Source organism: Hippocampus guttulatus, chromosome 2, assembly GCF_054856545.1.
Source record: "Hippocampus guttulatus isolate MCC_2025c chromosome 2, RoL_Hgut_1.0, whole genome shotgun sequence".
Lineage (NCBI taxonomy): Eukaryota > Metazoa > Chordata > Actinopteri > Syngnathiformes > Syngnathidae > Hippocampus > Hippocampus guttulatus.
In genome coordinates this window covers 24,025,482-24,052,846 of record NC_141262.1, presented here as the reverse complement: position 1 = coordinate 24,052,846, position 27,365 = coordinate 24,025,482, and the positions used below count along the sequence as shown (strand labels likewise).

Genomic DNA, 27,365 nt, shown 5'->3' with positions numbered 1-27,365 from the left:
TCTCGGAGCATTGATATCAAGAAAGACGATCTCGTTCCTGGTTATGAGAGGGCGATAAATAATTGAACTTGGGAAAGACAATTACAAAAATCATTATGTCTGCAGCGGTTGTTAGCACGTCCGCCTCACTGTGCAGAGATGCAGGGTTGGATTCCGGATCCTCTTTCCTGTATGGAGTTTGCATGTTCCGATGCCTGTGTGGGTTTTCTCCGGGAGCTCCGGTTTCGTCCCACATTCCAAAAACATGCGTGGCAGGTCAATGGAGCACTCCAAATTGTCCCTTGGTGTGATTGTGAGCGCGACTGTTTTTTCATCGACGTATGCCCTGTGATTGATTGGCTTGCAACCATTTCAAAATGTACCCTGCCAAACTGCCCAAAGACGGTTCTCGCGACCCTGGTGAGGATAAGCAGATTAGAAAATGGATGAATGGATAATGTGTGCAACATCAAAGTCAGAAGGCTGACACTTTCCATTCTGACTCCAATTTAGAGTGCTCAATTAACCTACCGTGCATGTTTTTGGAATGTGAAAGACCACCAGAGTACCCGTAGAAAACCCACGCAGGCACGCAGAGAACATGCAAATTCCGCAAAGGTAGGCCGTGGCCCGCGATCGATCCCATGACCTCTGCACTGTGAGCCAGAGGTGCTAAACAGTTGACCGCCGTGATGCCCTTATACCAAATCGTCTGGATCATTTGACCTGATCTGATCTTATCACCGTTGCTCACGTGTGACCTTGTTGTGTGTTTCAGATGCAATAACCGGACACAGTGTGCCGTGGTGGCCGGACCGGACGTATTTCCAGACCCCTGCCCAGGAACTTATAAATATCTGGAAGTCCAATATGAATGTGTGCCATACAGTATGTATTCTCTCATTTCCTCTCCACGACGGGAAGTATTAATGAGCGGGTTATAAACGTACGTTATCTCCGTGGAACCAGAAATGTTTACCCACGGTTATGATATGTATTTTTTTTTGTCCTCTCCTGCTTCAATTTTGCTTCTTGCTGATATGGGGAAAGTTTGAAACAATCTGTTGACAGATTCTCGCAGCCTCTGGAAACCGCCGTGGTCAAAAATGTACATGCATAAAGAGACAGAGGGACTATTTGGAACTTCCACTTCCACCATTTTGAGACAAATGACCCCCCCGGACCCACCCACTGTTTAGTAACCCTTCTTTAGTTTGATGGTGACATTACCTGAACAAAAGTCGTGTTGGCATAAACTAATGAATTAGCATGACCTTAACTGAGCACATGCTTTAGCCGCACGCGTGCTTTAGCTGAAGAAGCACGGATTGGCAAACCAAGTTCCCTCACTGAGCTCCTGCCCAGTGTGGTCCACATGTGAACGTTACCCAAGGTCAGATGCCGTGCAAGATCAATTATTGAATGTATTGATGCAAGATTGGATGTGCAACATCGGGACGTATCATTTACCGCCTCGAGTGCCCGTTTGCCATGTTTTCATCTCAGGGAACGTTCTGAAGGAGGAAAAATGATCCCGGTGCGCTTTGATTTACCAACGGAGCTGTGTGCGTTTTATTTGAACTTGTCGTGTACTTCCTCCCCAGTGCACTTTCCAGATTAGTTAGACTACCGTTGGGCTGCGGTGATGTGACCACCCTTTACGAAGCCTCATAAACATGTCCGGCGGATGGCATCTGTCCGCCCCTCTCACATTGACTTTCCCCGTCTATTCTCCTCGATCCTTATTAAAAAGCTTAACTTTCGCTGGAGCGACTCCTCCCGAAGGCCGAGCCCCGGAAGAGGTCACCACTTGTGCGGGTGACCCGCTCAGTGTTCTCAGTCAGCCGTAATGAAGTTCTTACATCTCCTCAGTGGGCCTTCAAATCTGCTAACACGGAAGGAAAATGTCGGCCTTTCGCAACCTGGCTCCGCTGTGGGTTTCTTTGCTGTCTTGTTCATCTTAACATTCGCCTTGAAATGTTTCTACACCCTCGCTCCCCCTTGGAAGTTGGCCACTTTTGCTACGTTCGTCATTTTGAGGAGTAGAGTCGACCTCACAGTTTCACCAATGACCAGATGTAAATGTCTCAGCCGATACATCACAGCTACTGGCCAAAAACGCACCTCTTTGCACTGATTTGGATAATTTTCTTTTTTTTTTGCATTGAGTTGTGATGTGCGGTTCAAGTTCAAGCGGCAGCTATGCAGGTCTAAGTGACCAATGGTAACTGGTTTGCAGTGGTCCCGTTCAATCGCATTCGGCCATTTTGGCTGATGTTACAAATGCAAGAACCCGTTGCAAATCCAACTGTGGTCAGAATTGTAGTTCCTCTATACAAGGTCGAATTGGTGTACGGTAAAAGCAAGCTGATTTGCGCCCCCGTATTTTTGTGCTCTTTCTGGAACATTCAAAGATGGCGCCCCAACTGTGCCTTCTAAGGCACCATGTTAGCAGAGGAGCAGCCCGAAGCCTCAAGTGCATGTTGTTGACATGCACTACTTCTATGACATGCATGCACTACCCTAAAGGGCTAAAAAGGATGTCAAAAAAAAAAAAATTGGAGTTGCGGACCTCTTGACCATGAAAAACGACATTCCTACTTTTCCACTTGAGTTTTCAACCTATTTTGTGAATAATAATCAGAATAAGAATTCATAACAATAATTTAAAAAAAAACACCTAGCGGCTCAGGGTTATCTCCAGTGCAATAGCGAGCGCAGAGTAGGTTGGCACGGGCTGGGCGACACCTGCTACCAATCGTGGCCCTTTTGTGCTGGCAAGTGAAAGCACAAAATTGATTTCCCCGCACATGGTGTTTGCTTGCAATGCAGCCGGAGTCCTAATGCGGTGGTATTTGCTCAGACCGTGATTCGGTAGTCACACCTTTGCCAAAAGCAGTCCTGTGTGTCACCCCCTTTGTTGCGTTTCGAAGACAAATGCTTTTTCATTTCGTGAGAAGATTCATCTTTTCTCTGCTTTAACTTCTCTTGCTTTTTTTTTTGTTTTATGAGTACACGATTTGTTTTACCATTTAAGCAGCAAATCCCGAATTAACTCGAATGGGTTACTAATTGTGCTTCTGCCGAAAAACCCATCATACCCCCACCCCCCAAATTAAGATCCAATTTGATGATCATGGAAAATGAAGTGTACTTATATCGCGCTTTATCGACGCCATATGCTGTTCAAAGCACTTTTCCAAGCATCATATTCACTTAAAAAAAAATAAAATTGTAAAAACCAATACTGTATGTATGCCAACATACCGAAAGGTTTTCCTTTTTAGTTGAAAGTAATTTACTTTAACCTCCACGATCCCTCCTCATACACAAGCTCGTGGCAGACACCAGGGTGTTGTTTCACTATGTTTGACGTTTGAAATCCATCCGTGTTCCGTGATCCCAGCTAACTAGCGCTAAGCTAACCTGGGAGGATTCGTCTCTCCAGTCCAGCGTCCATGTTTGCAAACTCCCTTTGTGCTGTCAGAGGACAACAGGGAAGTAATGTTGACACACTGCCTCAATGGGATTTATTGACTGATTGTTTAACAGTTTCATAAAATGCTTATTAGCCGGCTAAACATTCCCATACATGTACAAACATTTCAGAATTTTCCTTCGCACAATGCGGCGGTACCATTCTAATATTCCTGTGACCCGAATGATATGATTCAAATTTAAATTCATAATTGGGTTTTAATGGCTAATTCACATCTCAGTTTGAGTCACCACAGATTCACGCACAGCCCTAGAGTACAGTAATTTGCCATTTAATGACTCCCTCCATATATAGATATTTTTTTTATACTTGCCCATCATAATAGTTCAAATATACCCTAAACTATGATCCCAAAACATTTTAAGAGTTTTGAAAATTTATGAGCATTTCTGACCCTTTTCTCATCTTTGGAAGACAACAGGAGAATTTGCATCCATCCACTGAAGCCTTTTGGCAGCGTTTGGAATGAATTTATGTTTTTTTTGCGCCGGTTGCCATTTCGCCGCGCACAAATGCTTTTTTAATTTGGACTGCCCTTGGTTCTTCTTCCCGGGCCCCAGCGTGGGCTCTGGGGCTGGGTGAGTGCCAAATTGTCAGAGCGGCATCCTGCCTTGTCAAGGTTATGAGAGAGCGGCAGAGTAGAGCCATTGAGAAAATGCAAGCGCAATACACAAAGAAAGCAGACGAAGAGCTGAAAAAGTATAAGAAGGCTGCTGAGATAGAGATGAGAATCCAGCGAGGATGGCATCATCCTCATCCTTAAGGCGCATGCTATTCAAAGCGCCGTAATCGACGTCATTAATTAAAAAGCTGATGGGACGGCGTTAAGGCCTTCGCCGCTCGTCGCTTCGGAGAAAAGAACTATGGCCGCCCTTCCTGCCATGAATCTCTATTAGCCGCTAATGATGCTGCTCTGACGTCTTCGCCGTCGTGGGTGTGAAATTGGCAAGCGTTAATTATTCACCCAGAAATCTGTATCGCGAACGCGATAGCGTCGACGCTCTCGGGCCCGTTGTCGTATCTCAAGAAGAAAGTAGACGGCACTTATAGTAAATCCGCATACATCAACTGGATGCATTATCTCACTTTCTTCGGTACACTCAAAATGTTAAATGAAACCATATGCCATATCAAATGTATGACTTGTTCAACTGTCCCATCTTTCATTTCTATTTCTATTTCCACAATTTGCTGTGCTGTGTAACAAGGAGCCGGATGTCAAAAATCACAACAGGTGTTTGAAGTATCAAAATTTCCAAGGACACTCACGACTGGATCGAAATGCCACAATATAGCTGTACTTCTTTTCATTAGTTCTCTACCTTTTTTTTTCACCCAAATGATTAGCCTACCCGTTGTAAAATTACAAAAGTCATGTTGGAATGTTACAGAAAAACTGTTGAGTTTAAAATGAATGAAACGAGTTGCTTTGAAAATATGCGGCAACGCCGTGAAAGGTCTTTCATTTTCTTTGGCCATTTCTTCCGCTATACCAGCGTGCTTTTTTTATGGGATGATTCTTGACGATGACTTCATTAATCTTTATTCCTGTCTTTTTTTTTCTCTCTTTCCCTTTTCATGCCGACATGTAGAAGTGGAGCAAAAAGGTAACTAAATGCCAACAATTGTTTTTTCACCTCTCTCCACCTCTTGGCGCATGGTGATGGTATTCATTTTATTTATGTATTTATTTTGATTTTATTACATCTGGGATTTCATTGTGCGTCGTTGGTGTGCATGAAAAAAAAATGCCATTCACGGGGCAAATCCGCCGACTGCTTATCTGAGCTCAACCTTATCAGCTGCATACTATTAAAGCAACAGCTTTATAAGGGTGATCAATAGCTTGTCCAATAAGCTGTCAGCATTTTTTTGATTATAGCCCTAACATGATGATGGCTATAACCTTCAGGGACTCGCTAATCAATAGCGGAGACAGATCATAGTCGCCATATTCATCCCTTATCAGCAGAAACGGCTTGAAAGAAGCACATAGCGGGTAAACAAAATTCCTATGAATGGCATCATTGTGTGCTATCGTTCCAGATTCGTCTTGTGGTGTGTGTTTTCTTAAAGGGCCCTCGCCTCTTTCTTTACAAAGCAGCCCGAAATGTGTCAAATTGAATAGTCCCCTGGGCAACCAATGAATTGTGGCTTGAACAAAATCTGTAGGATGAGTTCGACTCCTGGAGATGGCAAAAAGTAGAATATTGGACGATACATCTTTATTTCTTTCGCGCTTTCACAACAGTTTTAGCTGTAACGAAGTGCTTTACAGAACATTTCACATAAAATAACAGTGTCACATAAAACATCAGCAAGTGTTGAAAATCGATTATTTTCACAGCACATGGAAGTTTGGCAGGATGGGAAAGCCGCCAAACTGTTGGTATTTGGATCATAATGACATACAATCTAATACTCGGATCTTAGCTTTAGCAAAGGGAATCACTACTCTGGGCCACATAAAATGATGTGGTGGGCCAGATCCGGCCCCCGGGCCTTCAGTTTAACACCTGTTACTTAGGGGATCACTGTTTTTCCAGAGGGTCCTTCAAAGATGATTTTGTCCATCCCACAAAGTGTCTGTTGGTTGCCTATAGTGCTGAATTAGCGTATGCAAATGAAGTCGAGGCGTCCGAATTTGAGAAACACCGAAGCCGAGATTGGAACCCAGACCCACTCGTCCATTGGTGCACATGGTAGTTAAAGTCTGTTTAACTGTTGCAAGATTTATGGGGGTAACTGAAGAAAAAATTCTTCCCCTGGCGCTGCCTCCAAAATGTTTTGACACACGCCGCAAAACAATATGGACAGGTGGTTGGTTGAATAGATGATCCTGCTACCGTTACCTGCCAATGTAACTCCGTACTTGTTTTTCTCCGATTTTGGCTCCTCAGTATTCCTGTGCCCAGGGCTTCTGCGCAGGGTATACCAGAGCGAGCACCTCTTCGAATCGGATCACCAGTCCGGAGCGTGGTGCAAGGACCCCCTCCAAGCCTCCGATAAGATCTACTACATGCCGTGGACGCCCTACCGCACAGACACGTTGACAGAATACTCCTCGAAGGAGGATTTTGTCGCCGGCAGGCCGACGACGACCTACAAGCTCCCGCACCGTGTGGACGGCACGGGCTTCGTGGTGTACGACGGCGCGCTGTTCTTCAACAAGGAGCGCACGCGTAACATCGTCAAGTTCGACCTACGGACTCGCATCAAGAGCGGCGAGGCCATCATCGCCAACGCCAACTACCACGACACCTCGCCGTACCGCTGGGGTGGAAAATCCGACATTGATCTGGCGGTGGACGAGAACGGCCTGTGGGTCATTTACGCCACCGAGCAGAATAACGGCCGCATGGTCATCAGCCAGCTCAACCCGTACACGTTACGCGTGGAGGGCACGTGGGACACGGCGTACGACAAACGCTCGGCGTCCAACGCCTTCATGATCTGCGGTGTCCTCTACGTTGTCAAGTCGGTGTACGAGGACGACGACAACGAGGCCACGGGGAACAAGATCGACTACATCTACAACACGGAGCTGAGCAAAGACGGCTTCCTTGACATCCCGTTTCCCAACTCCTATCAATACATCGCTGCCGTGGATTATAATCCCAGAGACAATCTGCTTTACGTTTGGAACAATTACCACGTGGTCAAGTACTCCCTAGACTTCGGCGTGCTGGAGAACCGCCTCGGTAAGTCTACTTTTGGAATTTTCTCTCGCCATGGGGCCAAGCTCATAGGGAAAAAAGCTTATACACAATACAGTGGTACCTCTACTTATGAAATTAATTGGTTCTGGAAGAAATTTCTTAACTAGAAAATGTTGTAAATAGAGACGCGTTTTCCACGTAAATGCCCTAATTCGTTCCAATGTGCAATATGTTGCGTTCAGGAAATTCGGAGCTGCAACTAGCAGCACAGGCTGTATTTTTACTTTTCGTATCTTGAAATTGATTTCGTAACAAGAGGCAATATTTTCCTGTTGAGACATTTCGTAACTTCAAAATTTCGTATAAAGAGAAGTTCGTAAGTAGAGGTACCACAATATTGTACAGTGACTCTCCACACTTGACTTTATTTTCAGGAATATTTGATTGCTGTGCCGCTGTTTTGGTTCGCAATCGAGTTCAGATTGAGGTTCAGCATAGAATACCGCCGCAAATATAACAACAAATAACTTTGTCACGACTTTCATCTTGTCCTTTCAGGGGTAACTTGCATGATTTGTTTGGCACAGTTTATATGCGAGGTGCCCTTCCTGACACATTACTTCTTCACCAAGGCTTGGGACTCACCATGCACGAACGAGTAATACCAAAAGTAGGTCATTCTGTCGAGTGACTGAAGAAAGTAAGATGATCTCAAATTGATTATAATCGTTGCTTTTTTTTTTTTTTGTGGACAGAAACAACATCCCACAAAAACCGCTGTCACATTTCAAAAACACTGCTTGCCTTCCATTGTTAGTATTCCAATGATGTAATTGTCAAATTGGCATATCCACGCACAAAAACACCATCAGCTCGTAAACAGAACTGTGGGGCCCTTTTTAAAAAAAATGCTCCTTTCGTCGATCATTTCACTACCTGCTGCTTTCGAGCTCCAACCAACAGATTTTCTTTCCCCTCTCCCTGATGCACGACGTCCTACTGCGATAATCAATTCATATATTCTGTGACCGCGCTAACAGGGCGTTTGCTTTGGCCGACACACAGCCGGCCGTAATATAATTTGTTGTGCTTAATAAGAGGGAGCTCGTGTGTTTCTCCTTTTATTGGATACGAGTCGCTGTGCAAAATCGCCGGGCCTCCACACGAGCGGCATGAATAGCGGTAGTAAAACGTCAGTGCTCATGGACAGATGGAGCACAAATTGAAATGCGGGGGTAACAAAAAAATCGGGAGAGTACATGGAAAAAAAACACCCCTCCAGAGTAATAAAGGAGCTGTTTCATCATCTTCCTGACCATGCATGTTAACGTCACATTTTCTTGCGGAGAACAAAATGGACACACCTTTGTTGGATTTAGCGTCTATTTAAGGGAGGTGTTGATTTTCTCATATGCCACACAAAGATTATAATAATTATGATTATTTTTATTTAATTTTTTTGCAGTTGTCATTCTGAAGCACTAAGCCTTTACCTTAACCGTAACCCAACCTAAAATAAAACCAAACCCCAAATTGAACCCTTATTTTATCTTAATCCTAAACCGTAATCCGATTCTAACCCAATACCAAACCCACACCAAAAACCAAACCCCAATTTAACCTGAAGCTGAAACCTCACCTTATCGCCGTAAACAGAACGAGTAATATTCTAGGGAAAGATTCTCCCTGACCTTTCGATGTGACAATGAATCCATTATAGCACGTTTTTAGTGTGCGAGCGACCCTGTAAATCGGGAACGAGCTCCAGTGGACTGCGGGAACATTTGAATGTGAATTGAGTTCCGAGGGCCAATGTGCATCAACATTTCTGTTGTGTTGTAAATATGCAAGAGCAAGAAAAATGCCTTATGAAGTTACTTTGGCAGAGTCGTTAAAGAGCAGTAACAAAAACCTTTTATTTTGTTATTTTATTGTTTCCCCCTGTGCTCGTCTTTCACATATTATAGCTTTTACTGACTTTTATTGGTTCAGTGTAATATTTTTACAGCAGCCAGTTATTTAGCGCACAATAAATGGATGCTTTTTAATCTGCTGGGATTCATGGGGGCGGGGGGGGGCACTACTTATTTATAGAACACTGCTTTTCTGCAACTTTTTTAATTTTGTGGATTGCGTCTTGCCCTCTTTGCGTACTTTTAGCATGCAAGGTGGCAGTGAGCATGAAAAACAGGCGAGCGGAACTATTTCAAGTGTACAATGTCATATTGGTGGGCACTTTGAATTCTTTTTAGATGTCGTTCTATTGCTAAAAAGTAGAGCTGGGTATTGGAAGAACCTCACAATTTGATTGGATTTTGATTCCTCATGTTGCGATTCTGGGGCAGCCTGGTGTCCAGTGGTTAGTTCGTCGACCTTACAGTGCACAAGTGCAGGGTTCGATTCCGGCTCAGGCTCTGTTTGGAGTTTGCATGTTGTCCCCATGCCTGCGAGGGTTTTCTCCGGGTACTCCGGTTTCCTCCCACATTAACATGCATGGCAGGTTAATGCAACACTCGAAAATTGTCCCTAGGTGTGACTATGAGCGCGGATGGTTGTTCGTCTATGTGTGCCCTGTGATTGGCTGGCAACTGGTTCAGGGTGTCCCCCCGCTTACCGCCCGAAGACAGCTGGGATAGGCTCCAGCACACCCTGCAACTCTGGTGAGGACAAAGCGGATCGGAAAATGAATGAATGTTGTGATTCAATTCAATTTCCATTCTTTGGATTGTGATTTGACCAAGTTTGATTTTTATTCATTCGTTCTGATATTGATTCGGTGAGATACATCGACTTATTTTCATGCCCATGCAAGCATGCGGGATGTCACTTCATCTGTAGGGATTGATTGATTAATCGATATTCCTACCATCCATAGCACGGTAAAAATGCTCTGTTTTTGCTCACGGTTGTCATACCGCCAGAATGTGATACTGGCCTATGCTTTGCAGTCATTATTATTAATAATACTGGCCAACAAATTTTTCCTACATTTTCAAATCACAGATCGCAGTCAAGTTTTTTAGATTTTTTTTTTTCATTCATGATGAATGTGAATTATGCCTTTGTACATGTCATGAGATGAATGATTCATCTCATGACATGTACAAAGTACACGTGCCCGCGCATGCATTGGATCCTTTTGCGACTCTGTATTGTTTCTAATCTTCTCTTGACTTTTCATTTCTGTTGCACAAGACGTCTTGAATAAGTCGGCCCATTTTGGGAGCTCTTGGTATATTTCTGAATGAATCCCAAAGCTGTTTGGCCAATATGCGATCCAACGTGCGGGTCCAAGATGGTTGCATACAGTCCGTGTCAGAGATTCATTCACTGTCTGGCCTTTTTTGTACGTTTGCCACATGTTGCCATCTGGCAGCGGCCTCACGCCAGACGCCGCGCCCCGCAGGCTTTTGGAGGGGAAAGCGTGCCCGAAACACTCCATGTTTTGGCTCGGGTGCCCACTAAACTGATTAAGAGCGTCTAAGCGATAAACGCGGGTCTTGGCAAGAGCGCGTTTGAGAGATAATCGGCGCGCGACTCGAGTGCTCTGATGTTGTCCGGTGGGTTCCGTCATTGCAGACCCTCAAGAGTGCCCCCCTCTCATGCCCACCCACGCGACTACATTTTTATTTTATTTTATTTTTTATTGAAACATCAATAAATAGCTGAGGCCAGTGAAGGCCTCTTGTTTGGTGTTAGGGCTTAGCGATGTAGGCTACTCGCTCATTTGCACATCACATTCATGCCTCGCCCGTAATAAATGCCTGGTACTCACTGCAGTTGGCCATATAAATACCCCTAGCCTCTATATGAAAACACATAATATTATAATTGTAAAATAGTATCAAAAACTATATTTTTGTGGTATATAAATCTGTTCCTAGAAATAAAGGTATCACACTCAATTGACAACTCGCCCCGAATAAAAGGTTTGCCCTAACTGTAGTTACTGTATGAGGGGATAATAGGCTCTAAAATAATGTTTTGGTACAATTAAGCTTGTATTAATCATTGCTTTAACATCAATAAACTCCTTATCTTTTAGAACCCTAGCCCGCCATGAGGTTGAGTCTATAAACATCCCCCGGCCCCTATATGGGGACATCTACTCTCTGTACAAATAAAGGACCTCCACCTTAATTAATACCTCACCCCTAACATACATTTTTTCCCTCCTTAAAGTTGACTAAATTAATCTCCCTTGGGCACTATATGAGAACATCTTAATGCTGTGTTTTTGCAAATATATTGCAAGTTTGTTGGCCCAAATAAAGGCATCTACTCGAATAAACACCTTGCCCCTAGTAGAAGATGACTAAATGAACATTCCTGGCCCATATATGAGGAAATACGTTCATAATATTTAGAATGAGTACAAGATTAGGTTTGGCCTCCACCTCTATAAACACCATGCCCCCAAGATCTGCTTTCACTTTAATTCCTATTCTATCTACATAGAAACCAAAACGTACATGAAACAGCGCTCTCACCACAAGATGGTTCGGTATCTAGGAATCGCTACGATTTGTCATGCTCGTGCGGCAGCTGCGCGCTCTTCTCTCCCTCGCCGCCTGACCTCCATTAAATGCCCTCTCAAGTCCCGGGACGAGAGCTCGGGAATGAGAAATTAATTGGCAAACAATGCATGGCTCCCCTCCATTATGGCTCTCATCATGTTAGATGATATCGGACCATTACCGGATGTCTGGCTGCATAATTGAGCTGTGTGGCAACTGATGGATAGCAACGCAATGAAATAATAACAATAATCTATATGCTTGGCATCAGGGCAGTCTGATTGCGCGCTGACGAAGAGCAGTGATCCACAGGCCGTGCCGTGACATCTTTGCAACTTCTTGACTGATCTTCCTTTAGGGCTCGGGCTATTGAATATTTTTTAGAACAATTACCGTATTGGCCCGAATATAAGACGGCCCTGATTGTAAGACGACCCCCTCTTTTTCAAGACTCAAGTTTGAAAAAAGACTTTTTGAACACCAAATTAATTTTTATACAGAAAATAATTACAGTACATCTGAAACAAAGGATTATAACAATATATTTGAGAGAGAAAGCATGTTATGTTGCCTCATTCAAATCTTCATATGTGAACATTTAAATATGTTAACTAAAGTGCAATCACATTCGTAAATGAATGTCTTCTGGTTTTTGAAATGTAAATTACATCATAACTTCTCCTCAATTGCCGGTTAACCTGGCCGACCTTCAACCCACTTTTCTCCAGATATGTTTCTCCATTTTCTGTTATCTCTTCTATTATTTTCTTCTCTTTTCTTTCTTACCTCTATTTTTTATTTTTCTTCTTCATGCTACCGCTATTTTTATTTTTATTCTTCGTGACAGGGATTCACTTTGGCCTGGTGAGTCAAGTTTAGGATTCGCTTCAATGATATCTGACGCCATCTAGCGTCGTGAATGGGTATGATGTCTAGACCCCGAATATAAGACAACCCACACTTTTTCAGTCTTATTTCAATGCAAAAAACGTCTTATATTCGGGCCAATATGGTGTGTAATCCATTTAATTTATCAACTCTGCAAGTAATTGCATCAAAATATATTTTGTGCACTACCGATACAAATTATGCATGTGGGGTGCAGGTATTATTTTTGGTTAGGTAGTGCACTGCAGTACTGTGATTTTGAAAGCGTGTGGTTTTCAAAAGTGGAGCCTGGTGAGTGACATGGGTGTCAGCGAATTATCCTCAAAATGAGGGTAGTTCGAGCGTGGGTTTTTTTCTCTCCCCCTCTCCCTCCCTTGTGGTTTCTTTCTGACTTTCGGGTTGAGTGAACGCTGCCGCTGTTCAACCCGTATTGTTTTGTGTTTTTTGTTATTGTAAAGTGTCCTTGGGTGTCTTGAAAGGCGCTTATAAATAAAATGTATTATTATTATTATTATTATTATGAGAGTGTCGAGTTGGCTGTCTTTCGCTCAGGTTCGACACTGACTTGCCGTCTGTTGTGGCCATCGGCAGCTCGCATATGAAGGTGCTCAAGTGTTCATTTTGTTACCGTTTGTTCAACAAAGCAATTGAAAGTGCACCTGTGGCTCCGTCTGTCCTTGACCACATGTGGAGAGGCTACAACTCGTTCTAACTTGGGGCGGTAGGCTACATTACATTAGACAAATTGCGTTGGCTCACAGATGTGCTTTTTTCGCAAGTTAGTTCTGCTTTCCAGTCGGCACATTGCATTTTTTAAATGTAAAACGACTGTAAACTGATTCCATACTTTGGACATTCTTTGTCTTTTACGCACTCCCTGCTCCTCATTCGTGTTTATCGTTACACGAGGACAGGGCAAGTTAACTTAAACACCACCAATATCTTAAAACTAGCGTATCTATCCTTCCTATACTCAATAGGTTGTCATACCCTCTTGAGATTTACAGGTGGTGCAGAGGGGGATGCTTAAAATAGGACCTGGAAAAGCCTCAGTGTCCAGAAAAGTCATAGCACCCAATCAGAAGAACAATATTAAACAAATTTTGGATTCACTTGAGCCATCAGTTTTCATCGTGCAAGAACGCCATGTTAGGGTATTTAGGTGCTATCAAATGCCAAAACTGGTCCAATTTGAATTGAGCAGTATGTTTGGGTTACAGTGTATGGCTATAGCATCTTTCATGGGAGCAAAGGCTGCTTAATGGAATTTGAAGTAGTAATTAAAAATCTGTGTGTGTGTGTGTGTTTTGCTGTTTCCCAAATACACAGTATGCGTTGGTGAACAGATGGCGCTTGAAGAGTTCCTTATAAATGTCCAGGGAAACAGCACGATGGATTTTATTACCATTGTGGATCTCTGCTCTTCTAACTTTGGAGTGTGCGCCAAGTCAAAAAATAGAAACCGAGATCGCCTTATGCAGATGTGAAACGGGAAAGCAAAATAAATGAATAGATAGAAAAGGTTATTGGATGACATCACACATCGACGAGCCAATCTTCTCCGGTGTGTGCAACTATGCATAAAGGTTGCAATACTCAAATGAGGGGGCAATTGGGTTCGGCACAAGGCTGGAAAAAGTCACTTTCCCCGTCTTAATTTCTCACTAGCCCGAAAGCCCTTTTCGGGCTTCGTTTGATCTGCGAAACTTTCGACGAGTCACACGTTGGGGATCCGTTTGGTAATGCCTCCTCTTGCTCCCAGAGCCGAGTGGAGCCGGCTTATCTAATTGCACGAGCCAAGGGGCTTGGGATCGCGAGCGGCGGGGCTAATTATCTCGCTTTGAAATGAAGTGCAAAGCTCCGTGTGGGGCGGGTGATCAAGCTCATTTATTTGTGTGTTGTGTGTTTTTTTTTTAAATTATTGTTCTTTTATATGTTGCCGTTAAAGCAAAGTAGAAATGATCAGAGGACTCTCAATGACACAATTAGCCAGCATGTGGAGCCTTTTTATCCAACTCCGTCGTGGAACCTGGTCGAGCTTAACTTTGTCATGATTATTGCAAAATTCACATTTCAATTTTTCCCCATTCCCCTCTGGGAAGCACACGCAGAATCCTTCAAGTGTAGCTTTGCTTTGATTTTCTTGTGATGCATTAAGGAATAGAGCTGCCATTTTTGATACACCCATTTTCATAACACTATTCATAAATAAACAACAATGTGTCAATGCCATTGCAAAGTGAGAATAACAAGAATTTGGGGGTTTGGGGGGCATGCCAATGTCTTGTTGAATCTCTAAATTTCTCTAAAGGCTCATGCTCGTCGACAATAAACAGATCCTCAGGAAAGCAAACGCTATTATATATCATCCACCCCCAAAATGAGTTTCAGTTTATGCCCTCATCGGTTTCGGGCTTCTACGAGAATGACAAAATGGCTTCCGGTTTCATTTATTCTAATTTCCATTTATTTACTTAATGCCAACTAGCTGTTTGATTACTCTTGTTCTTAATGACTATTGCTTATTTGCACGTCTTCGTGTTGCACTTTTTTGATGCGAATATGCCTAATTGATTAGAAATCAATGCAATAATATCACATGCCCTCATCATCATCATCATCATGGGAATGCCCACCCCTGTGGTATGACTCCACAGTAACATATCATTATTATTATTATTATTATTTGGGTGATTCCTGCATGATGTTTGACCTTTTAAATTGCGATGGCATTTTTTGAACTGATACAATCTGTCCATCCTGCATCCGCTCCAATACTTGAAGTCCCTGATCCCAAGCGGAACACCTCCAGTTTCTCAGCACTTGTTGCCTTCACTGACCTTCCGCAAGAATTAAAAAAAAAAAAAAAAGTGAGGTGAACAAGTCAGCCATCAATAGTGCCCTTTTTTATTTGCTATTTGATTCGTCGTTATGTACATTTTGCTGCGTTTGGTGCAACCCTGTTCCTGATTTACAGATAAATAAAAAAGTTAAAAAGAAAAACTTTGATATCACCGGGACAACGGGGTCGTGTTACCTTGAGGTACACACTGCATGATGGCGAAACAAATATGAATCATTGAAGTGAGCACTTTGCTTTGCTGTACCTGCAAATGCTGCAGCTTGATGTCATTTCTGCTGAGTCATGTCACTCACTCTTCTTTTCCCCCCTCATCCTCTCGATGGCTAAATAGGTTTTAGCCAGAAGGCTGCTTGTATATTGAGAGACACAAGTTCAGAGCATAATTGTGATTTAATACATACATCAGAATTTGTTTTAAGAATTACAAAGACGGCATACCAACAAAATCACCCCCTCTCCCCAAAAAAGCAGATTTAAGATCATTTTATCCATTAAATTTGAGATTTAGGTTGGTCATCAAGAGGGAGCTTAAAAAGAAACAAATCCAATAACCATTCGGTGTTTTAAACTATCCATCCATCCATTTTCCGAACCGCTTGATCCTCACTAGGGTCGCGGGGGGTGCTGGAGTCTATCCCAGCCATCTCCGGGCAGTAGGCGGGGGACACCCTGAATCAGTTGCCAGCCAATCGCAGGGCACACAGAGACGAACAACCATCCACGCCCACACTCACACCTAGGGACAATTTAGAGCATCCAATCAGCCTGACATGCATGTTTTTGGAATGTGGGAGGAAACCGGAGCACCCGGAGAAAACCCACGCAGGCCCGGGGAGAACATGCAAACTCCACACAGGGAGGCTGGAGCTGGAATCAAACCCGGTACCTCTGCACTGTGAAGCCGACGTGCTAACCACTGGACTACCGGGCCGCCCTGTTTTAAACTACATTTATCAATTTTACTTTTTCTACAGCTCCGGTTACATTATGTCTCAGGACATTTCTAATTATAAAGCATTTTTTTACCCTCTATTTTCTGCATGGATTCTTTGAAATTTCATTTCAATGTCCTCCATTTCTGCAATGACCCATTTTCAGTATGTGAGCGCCGCCTGCTCATTTCAATTACGACTAAATTGACGCTGCTATTTACCGAGAGCCGGATGCGCTCTGTTTGAGGTCGTCATCACTCCTCCTCAAATGTAAATGCGCAACGGCCAGTCATGAATAATGTACTTATTGCAGAGACGGCGAGGGGCGGGCGCTCTCGCCAGCGAGATAGATGCTTGTGGAATCTGCGCGCTGATGTCGTCCACGATGTTAAATGTTTGGGCTTTTTTATTAACGTTCTAGTGATGGGTGGGACTGTCAAACAACCTGTGGGATGATGGAGCTTCTTTATGTTTGCTCGGCATGTGCAATGCTCGGGTGAATCTTGCTCGGTTAGTAGAATTTCATCTTCAATGTCAACGGAAGCTCTTCATTTGAGAGATGTTGACGAACAAATCTGAGGCTAATACGACACTCATTAGCTGCTACATGCTACTTGTTTGCCCAACTGTGGTGTTATGTGTTATTATTAGCATTAAAGATTGCTTCTTTTTTTTTTTTTACATCAGTATAGAGATGCAGATACGAATTAATTTATAGTACCGGCACAACATTACATAATCAAGTCCATTATCAGCCGGACTGCATTTTTTTTGGACACGTTTCGATGAGTTTGCAGTGCCTGTGCACATTTGTCGGCGTTTACCAGGATGGCAGTTCGTCTCAGGTAAACAACCTCATTAGCCAGCACCTCCCGGAGTGGCCATCACATCTGGGAAATTGGGGTCCCGCTTTGTCTCGTGTATGGAGGTCCACAAATAGCAGCATTCCAACCTGTGTTTCAACAACACAGCTGAAAGTGTATTAGCTATGCCAGTGGGGGTTCGCGAAAAGCGCACCAGTTTGGTTCACGCGTCATACTGTATAACGGTCGACCCCGCCTTGAGCGCTGAATTGGATGTCAATGTTGCCGCCATGTTGGATGTGGCAAAGTGGAGTGATGGGTGGGGTTGTCGCATTCATTTGCCGTTTGGAGCTTTTGCAACAGTTTTTCAAGCCCCTTCTTGAGACTGTTCAAAATGCAGTGTGAGAAGCAATGCTCCAACGCATTGCTCTTTTTTTTTTTGGTATCCATGGTAAATTTTTCAAAACCAGGTCTGTTCTTGACAAAGCATCCAGCACTAAACTACCTCTAATGAAAACACTAAACTTAGTTGTTGATGTTCACAAGGGAAGACGGGGAAAGTCTATTCGGATGTTTGCACTGGAACACAGCACCCATGAACGTTTTGTGTCTGTTTTCCAAATATATTCAAGAATGGGAGGCATCAACTTTGCGCACTTTGTCGCAGTTTTGAAGCTCAGTCTATTGAGTTGCATACATTTGCAGGGTTTATCTGCCATTTCCAAGATATGAACCGACCCACTCACGGTGATGTCCAAGTAAACCTAATGTAGTTTTGATATGACCTAATGGTGTGTAAACACATGATTTTGACCCCACCCCAACCCCAAATCCCAATCCAGAGTCTTCATCCTCCGTGATGGTCTACATGGACACGACGACCACCACCACGAGGACCACCACTCATCCCACCACCACCACCACCGTCACCTTCACAGCAGCCAGGACGGGCACCAACAAATTGGTCACCACCACTGCCACCACCTCTTCAACGGGTGCACCGGGCCCCCCGCGGGCCCAAACGCCAGTGGGGCGACTGGGTACGGGAGACGACGAACGGTTGCCACCTTCCTCCAGGCTTCCCAACGTCAGGGCGGAGTACTGTAATCCTCTGGTCATGCTCGACATTTCTTGGCCCAAGACCGGACAGGGAGTGGTTGCCAAGATGCCCTGTCCTCCTGGGACCATAGGTGATCTTTGTTTTCTCCTATACACATCATCTAAATATAAAGAAATATACTGGATGATATTATATGGCTTCTACTGAAACAAAAGCTAGCTAGCACATGCTACGGTGGTGGTCAGCACAACTCTTTAATTCCACAATACGTACTTGTACGTCTTTTTAAAATTAGGCCCCGCCTACCAAGGACGTACTTGTACGTCTTAAGCCTTTTTTTTTGCGTCATAGAGAGGAGGAGGGTCTGATGCATTGTAAATCATGTAAAAAAAAGCGACCAGTAGGTGGCAGTAGTGCGTCACATGCTTGAAATGCATGCAGTTTTTTGCCCAGGAATTTTGTAATGCTGATTGCTGAAGAATGGAAACAGATAGAAAATAAGAAGCTGCTGAAAGAAGAGAGTCCAAACTTTATTTTGGTAGGCTCCATATTTAAATAGCATTAAAACCAAATATTTTGTGGGCCTTCAGTCAAAATCCAGTAAAACGTTGGGATTGAGGGAGTTGCTCCAGTGAGAATGGCTGCGTTTGAATGAGTTAACTTGAATACTTGTTCGGCTAATTCTTCGGAATTCAAGATAACATTTAGCTAATTGTTATCTAGCTAGCTAGTGGGGTATTTTTGCCTGTTAGCTCGCAGATGCGGTGATGTCACTCAAGCAAATTGTAGTTCTCAGACATTGTCTGACCGCTTGTAATTCATCATGAATTGGAGGAAAATGGTAGCGAGTGAGTTTGTCAGCTGGCTAGTTAGTCAGTCGCGGATGCCACGGCGTTAGTCAAGCATAAGTGTGGTTGTTTTCCTGGGCACGTCGCACGTTATGCATCTGCATATTGAAGTAAGACCAATTTCATCCACGGTAAACTTTAAAAACCAATGTCTCAATGTCAGTCAGGTCATGTGGCTCCAAAAAGTGAGAATACCACAGTCACATCCATGATAACAGGGAGGGGCAGAGGGTCGCCGTGTCCCACCGTACTGAGAAAGGAGCCAAGGCCATATTGTCCCCCTGCAGGTTTTTCTCCAGACGACCAGATGACACACACACACACACGCGCACACACACACACACACACACACACACACACACACACATACACACACACTCTCTTATCTCATGAAGCCATCAAACATAAGTCTGTCTAAGGTGGACAGGGCAAGGAAATTATATGTCAATCAAAATGGATGGGTTGGTGCGCCTCATCTGAGTCGAGCAGCCGAGCCCGGAGCGGCCAAGTACGAACAAGGACACACAAGACTCGGCTTGCTTTGTTCTTCCTGTTTTACTTTGTCATTTGAATTTCTTGATGTGCATGCAGTTAAAACTGTGATGCATTTGCATGACTTGGTTAGTTCATAATTGATCTTTCGGTTCACAAAAAAAAAAAACATTGTCTGGGGGAAAAAAGAAAGCTTAAACCTAATAAGTAGACACGATGAATGTTGTAGCGCTATAATTGATCCTTGCTTTTTTTCTTTTTGTTTGTTGGATGTTAATTTTTAATCATCTTTTCTTTATTTTCACTTGTTTTTAGATGTTTTAAATTATATTCCTGTTTTGTTTTTCAATTTCTTCTCTGTTTATTTCCTCGCCTTTTCCTTTTTTTCCTTGTTGGTCTTTGCTCTTTTTAATTTTTCTGTCCTTTTGACTTTTTTTTATCGACAGTGTTACGGCTCGGAATTTCTTTTTCTTTGCTGTTGTTCGACTTTCTTTGCTCTTTCTGATTGTTTTTTTGTTTCTTTTTTTCTTTATTTGCTGGGTTTTGTTTTCCACATTGCAGTTCTCTTGTTTTCTTTTCCTTTTCTTTTTCCTTTTCCCCATTTCTCTTCACTCGTCTCTTTTCTGATGACAGCACTGTGGCTTCCCAAGTTATTTTTCTCTTCCTTTTTTCTCTTCTGTTTTGGCTCTTTTCCTTCTTTTGCTCTTCTTTCTTTTCCTCCCACTCTATTCTTTCTCTTGAGTTGTCTCCCCTTTCTTCTTTGACTTTCCATTTTTTATGGTTTCATTTCCTCATCTATTAATTGGCTCCTATTTTGTCTCTCTCCTTTTCTTCTTTCTCTCGTTGCTCTTCTCTTTTGTGTTTTTTTTTCGTGCACTCCAAAATCTCTTGTCTCAAGTGCCGGGGGTTTGATGAGGGTTTTGTTATGCCTTCTTCTCTCAGGCGTGGCCTCCTACTCGTGCGTGGGTCCTGAGGGCTACTGGGACCCTCAGGGGCCCAACTTCACCAACTGCATGTCCCCCTGGGTCAACATCATCAGCCAGAAGGTATCCAAACACCTTCAAGTCCTGTTGGCCCCCTTTAAAAAAAAAAAAAAAAAAGCACAATGCAAATCAAAGATACTCCGAGGACCTTAAGATTTTCTGACTATTTCTCCTTTGTCTGCACTTAATTGCTCAATTAATGTTATTGATTAGCTGCAGGGACGTGGTAGCGTGAAGGCGCTTGAGCGTCTAATCAACAGCTGTGTGGCAAAAAAAAAAAAAAAAAAGAGCTCATCTTGACAGTCACAGTCAGAGTGAGCCAAATTATCACACTTGATCATTATCACCATATTGCTGAATGAAACATGGCGAGGTTTGTTCACGGGGGTCCCGCAAGGCAGAACATTCGGTACACTTACCCAGTCTAACCAGAGGCAACGCAACAATGCGCCAAATATTCCAAACGTATCAAAAAACACAAAAAGTATGAGACCCAATGTTGAAGAAACAGGTCTTGGGCTTAACGTGTTTCTTTTCATTAAAAAGCCTGGAAAACAATTTTTGTTTTAATGAAAAGAAACACGAGACCAGTGTGTTAGGTGAAATGACCTTCACGCAAACATTAGGCAAGGCCCCTCGCTTCTCATCTTTAAAAACCCGTCTCAACACATTTTTATGCGTCGGCTTTTCGACTAAGCTTGACATTGTTTTAGTGTTTTATTGTGTGAATTCTGTTATTAATTGGTTTGGACCGCCTTTGTTTTCATATGTCAATTTATTTTACAGCACTTTGTATGCAGCTGCGGTTGGTTTTAAAGGGTTGCATGAGTAAAGCGGAGTTGAATTGAGAGTTGTAGTGCTGACTACTAAAGAATTAAAAAAAAAATGGAAAAGAGTACCTCTGCCGCCTATGCTCTCACGGAACACAATATTTTGTGGGTCATGAAAGTTCAGTTAAAATGCGCTGAAACTGTGAGCAATAAGAGGAACTCTGCTGCTTGAAAATGGCTGCCAGTGGGTGACTTAATAAAGGTGCACAATCCGCCCTAATCCTTGAGCTCACTCAAAGCAGATGTCGGTAAATTTAAAATGCATAGAAGCACCGAGAAACCGTCGGTCTTATAGCCCCTTCCTCCCTGGGGCGGCAACATTTTTGTATATTACTTTCATAACGGCATAACACCATCAAGGGAGATCCCTCACTAATAGTTTGCAATTTCATAATTGCGTGCCATATTGCCCCCAGTGTACACGCGGCATTAACCGAGTTTACGGAAGCAGCGACGCCGCTCAACGCAAAGGCTAAACAGCATTCATTTGCGTTTTGTGTGTCGCCATTCGTCATCCGCAGCTGCCGCGAGGCAATAGGCCGTTCATTTGCCGCAGGTGGGAAGCCAAGGCGCGCTTGCCCGCCATCATCGCTCATTTGTTCCGCCGCTTGCCGTTTCAGCTGAAAGCGGGCGAGACGGCGGCGGTGATCGCCCGGGAGCTGGCCGAGCAAACCAAGAGCAACCTGCAGGCGGGGGACATCACGTTCACGGTGAGGGCCATGGTTCAGCTGGTGGATCTCCTCGACGTCCAGCTACGCAACCTCACGCCGGGTGGGAAGGACAGCGCGGCGCGGAGCCTCAACAAGGTATTCCGACTCGTCGCGTCTGATCGTGTGGCGGATCGCATCGCAACTGGCGCGAGATCAATTCCATTGCCCCGTTGATGACAAAGGGCATCCTCCTCATGAAGATCGGCTCTGTTCTTCGCCGCCTTCATTGGTATTCACCCCAGCAGCAGGGGTGAAGTGGTCCTATCCTTGGTCCGCGCTCGCCATTGCGGCCCATTTATCCCCTGCATTGATTGGTCGTAGAGCCCAGCCATAATTCCTGCGTAGCTGCTGAGCGGCCAAAAGCAAATTGCGATCGGCAGTGAAATTCAAATCGTCCGCCGTTAATTGGCTTCACTCAGAACAACACCTGTTCCGGACTCCAGACGCAGATGTCCCCATTGAGATTTTTAGCATCGTGTAAGAGGGAGGCAGGAACGAGGATTTTATGACACTCCTTTCTGATCAAGTCTCATTTTTCCTCCGTTGCTAATGTAATGATGAGCAAACAGCCCAAAAAGTCGATTGGCTTTTGAATGGCTTGGATTTATGCACCGGACATTTCATTGGCAAACCTATTTAGGGGCTAGAAACACTCGCGTCTCCAGAGTTGTGAGTGTAAGTCAGTGGGGTGTCTGGCTGGCAACTTGGACTCGGTCTGTGAAGTTTCTCCAGTTGCGGCATGACGCGCGGTGATGAATGTCTTCCTCTGGCCCGACATACTTGCCTTCTTCTGCTTACAATTGCCCTTTTGTCTGGTTGACAGCTGCAGAAGAGAGAGCGCTCATGCCGTTTCTACGTGCAGGTATGTGGATTTTTTTTTTCCATTTTTCATCCGTGCCATTGATCAATTTCACCCTCACGCTCTTCCAATGCTTGTTCGGTGGCATCTAGAGTCGAAAGAAATTATGAAGTATGGATTTACGTGTGTAAAAGCTTTCTGTTGCGTGAAAGGGAAAAGGTGGATCCAAAAGTTAATTGTACATTCTGCCCTCTAGTGGAAGCTCATTTAATAGTTCTGCCTGTTGCCATTCATGACGGGCATAGATCGATGAACAATTGTTCCTGATTTGTGGTATGTAAATTGTAATTTATGACCATACATGTATAGGATGATCCATTGCAGCACACTTACCGTATTTTCACGACCATTCGACGCACCGTATGGTTGGGCGCAGTCTCATTAATGGGTGCTATTTCTGTATTTTACACATAGACAAAACGCACTGTATTATTGGGCGCGATTTTAAAGTGGTAAAACATACGCCAGCTTAAACATACGGCATGCATGCGCGCACGCTAAAAACACGTTAGCTTGTAGCATACGGTAGCATGCCAAGACATACAGATACAAGCTAAAAACACGTTTTTAAAAAGGCAACGAAGCAAAACTGAGTTCCGTTGTATTTTATTTAGCCATCGTACAATGTACTCACGTTTTTCGATCAATCATCACCCAGAAATCCATCAAAGTCCTCATCCTCTGTATCAGAATTGAACAATTGTGCAAGTACCGGTAATCCATCAAAAACCCCGTGTTCCCTCTCGTTGTCAGTCACTCTCATTGCCATGTGGCTCCACAGAAATGATGCCGGCTTTGCCAAAAACTCGGAACAACAGTGCAAGCAGACACGTTCGTCCAAGCAGCCACAATCCATTCGCAAATTGTGGCGTAACTCGCCCGGCACTGCCTCTCACTCTTTGTAAAGTTGTGTTTGCCATCGATCATTCATTGTTCCCATGCCGCTCGCAACTTTACTTTGAACGCCCGGTTGATGCCGATGTCCAGCGGTTGGAGTTCTTTAGTCAAGCCTCCGGGAATAACGGCAAGCTCAGAGTTCATTTGCTTGACTTGGTTTTTCACCGCTGCTGTGAGATGGGCACGCATGCCAAAAGCATAACCGATGGCTTGAAGTTTGAACTGAGCTTCGTAGGCGTGTCTCTTTGTAGAATTTATTTTCGGGGGTTCTTAGAAACCAAAACCGAAGTTGTTTTGCAACAATGCACATAGCCACACTCTATACAGGTGTTGGTACCTGCTTGTAGCGTCCCTTTAGCGTCCACTTACACGCCCACCCTTCACTCATTGGCGGACTGCTTCCCCGCATGTCTGTCACTCACGTCTGCCTTTTCTCTCTCTTTCTCTCCATATATGTATATATACACGCCCACCCTTCACTGATTGGCCGACTTCTTTGCCGCATGCCTGTCCACAGTCACTTCCGCCTTTTCTCTATATAAACAGCGTGTCGGCTGTCAGTCAGGTTTTGGAACTCAGCGCATAGACAAGACGCTCCGCATCATAAGGCACCCTGTCCATTTTGGAGAAAATTTTAGACTTTTAATGGCGCCTTATAGTCGTGAAAATACGATAATCTCTCGTGACGTAGTCGTCGGGAATCGCTGCTCTCGTTACTTTTGCCAGGAAGTAATTTGTAATACGTTGTCGTCTCGTTCCTGACAGATTGTTGTACGCGTAGCTAGCAACATTATACATTTGCTATGGATGCCTGGAACAGTCCTTTGAATTCCCTTTCCAATTTCGTTTCAATTTCAAGTTGATTTCTGTCGAACTTGATTGAACTACATTGATCTACAGTATTCACCCAACGGAAAGCTTTTAGCCACCAAAACCAAATGGACGGCTTCAGTAAGTAAGACAACGCCAAAGTCGGCTAAGGTCCTGGCATGTTATGATTGGTCCTGATACATAATGAATGAGTGTCCCAATTTTGGGAAGCCGCCTCGATCGCAACACTCAGCTACTTTGCAAGGCCTCTGGCAGAGTGCGTTTGATTTGTTCCCTCCGGGTGACATTTTTGCTGTCATCATTCTTTTTTTTTTTTAGGAACCATGAAAAGTTAGTCGATCGTGGTTAAAGTTGTGCTTATAAATCATGAAAACAAAACTACAGTTTGTCTGTCTTCGTCGTCTTTGGAGGGGTTTGTGTAGCTGCTTTGAATCAAACGGTTTTTGTTTTCATGACATGCCAACCATATTTCATGTAGCTAAGTGAATGTGGCTCTGGGGTCTCAATTTTGTTTTTAGAGTTTTGTGATCTATGGCGAGCCATCAAACTTTGCTGCTTTGTGGGTCTACTCATGATAGACAAGTACAGTCAGTCTTACTCGGCAACATGAGATTTGGGGTTTGAATTTTGCTCGATCAAGAGTCAAACAAGCTCCATCCATCCATCAAAGCTCCCATTATCCGAAACCGCTTACCTTCATGAGGGTCGCGAGCGTGAGCCGGCGACGATCTCACCCGTCTTTGAGCAGTAGGCGTATCGCTGTACTGTGAGGCGTACGTGCTCAACAGTCGACCAGTGTTGCTGCCCTCATCAAAGCTCCATTCTCCAAATTCATGTCGGAAGGGCCCACCAGGAAATGACCCTAAAATGGCCGCTTTGAATCAAAATGGAAAACATTCTGTTTATGTTCTCTGAGTTGGATCTTTGAGGCTTTTTTTGGGAGGTCTCCTCATAATAGAAATGCCTACCAAATTTCATGCAGCTGAGTGGAGCTGGCTTCAGGGGCTGAATTTTAAAAAATTTCCAGTCGTTGAACTCTGCGTGTGATTTCTCAGGCCGTGTATCACAGCCAATTTAATCCCAGTGAACATGACGCTTTGACAACAGAGCACATAATGATCACCTCACCGTGTTGTGCGGGAAAGCGCCCTTTTGATTGCTAGCAAACGCGGTAAAAATGGCGCCCGGAGGATATATTAATGGTGTCCAATTACGGCGATTACGTCCGTCCATGTTTTAGCGAGCACCTCCGAAAGCTTTCTTCCGTTTAGTCGGCTTGACGGGAAGTTGAGGCTGCAGGCAAAATATCCGCCACAGAAGATGAAAAACATCTCATGCCTTAGTAGGAACCAAGCAAGTGTGACTTTGTAGGACCCAGGGAGGATTTTGAAGCCCCTCATTAAAGCGACACCTTTGTTGGCGAGGATGACCAGGGGGAGTGTCACGGCGGGGCGGCGTGACCTTCCAGGGAGGCTCGATGATAAAAGAACACCCCCCCCCCCCTCCCGCACCTCCCGCAACTCAATTTGTCGGAAGATGAAGATATCCTCGTAAACAGAAAGCTCATCTGGCCTGCAGTGCGAGAGAGTTCTGCCTGATTAATCGGAGTCTTAAAAGTAGGACTTTTTTTTTCTTCCCTCCCTTCGGAATGGCGTCACCGTTCATAACATATTTATTTGACTGTGGATTTTACACTCCATTAACATAGACTCGTTATCCAGTACATTAATGAAGATATTCACATGAGAGGCGTGGCGATCAGTCCACATGAAGCTCCTCCAGCGTTTTTTTTTTCCTCATCATTGCTTCGTTTCTTCGTCGTGGGCCAAATAAATCACCTTTTGTGAAGCCCCGCAAAGCCATTTTTGCGTAGCAACAGCCAATTTGGTTGCCATTTGCGTTTCTAGATCCACAAAAAAGGACTCATGCAGTAAAACAAACATCAGGTCGGCGATTTCAGTTTCAAGTGGTCATATTAAAGTAATTTGGGGCATTAAAAAAAAGTTCAGAGCCTGTTTCACTGAGCAACATGAACTCGAGTAGGTGTGTCTATCATCATAAGAATAAGAATAAGAAAACCTTTATTTGCCTCACAATGGAGAAATTCGCAAGACCCACAAAAAAAAAATCTCAAGGACCTATGATGTAACATTAGCTGGAAGTCTGCCACTTTAGTTTGAAGCAGCCACTTTAAATTTTAAAGTGGCTGCTTCAAAGTCCACTCAAAATTTTGGCCATTTTGAGTGGACTTTTGGAAATAATTCTGCCCCCAAAGCTAGTAACAGGGATATATTTGATAAACAGCATCACATGTCATGAATTTGATTTCATGAAAGCTTAACTGCGGAAGGTATGATAAACAATGTCCGTCACAGAGTGGGGGGGGGGGGGGGGGGGTGCGATCTTGCGAAGGAGCGCACGCACGAACGCATGTTTGGCTACCGACCTTATCGTATGGCTACCCCTCAGTGAGACATTGTGTCACCCTCACCATAGCACTAAAAGAGATTTGATTTCCGTCATTGCATATGATCGAAGCATGGCGGTGAAATCGTCTGATTCGCCATAAAATTCATCGCATTGATGGAGACAGCAATATGTTGTAACCTGACCTTAATGACACCTGCATTGACGGCACACCGTCACGTCGTCGGGGCGATAGCATTTCCATTATTGCCATGGCAACAAATCAGACAGCCTCTCACAAAGCAACTC

At 44.0% G+C, this 27,365-nt stretch overlaps 1 protein-coding gene across 6 annotated transcripts in view; it reads left to right on the top strand.

Annotated features, from left to right (window-relative positions):
• Positions 1 to 27,365, top strand: part of LOC147209132 (adhesion G protein-coupled receptor L3) — a 132,067-nt gene that overhangs the window by 65,656 nt on the left and 39,046 nt on the right. For 3 of the 6 annotated variants that reach the window (XM_086104766.1, XM_086104765.1, XM_086104768.1), the window contains exons 1-5: positions 6,095 to 7,179; positions 17,983 to 18,330; positions 20,483 to 20,586; positions 21,974 to 22,159; positions 22,887 to 22,925. In XM_086104766.1, the coding sequence (XP_085960892.1) occupies positions 6,312 to 7,179; positions 17,983 to 18,330; positions 20,483 to 20,586; positions 21,974 to 22,159; positions 22,887 to 22,925 (1,545 nt within the window). In that variant the 5' untranslated portion in view covers positions 6,095 to 6,311. Of the gene's footprint in view, positions 1 to 757; positions 868 to 5,070; positions 5,085 to 6,093; positions 7,180 to 17,982; positions 18,331 to 20,482; positions 20,587 to 21,973; positions 22,160 to 22,886; positions 22,926 to 27,365 lie in introns of those variants that run through there. The other 3 variants (XM_086104767.1, XM_086104764.1, XM_086104769.1) reach the window with 2 other exon arrangements.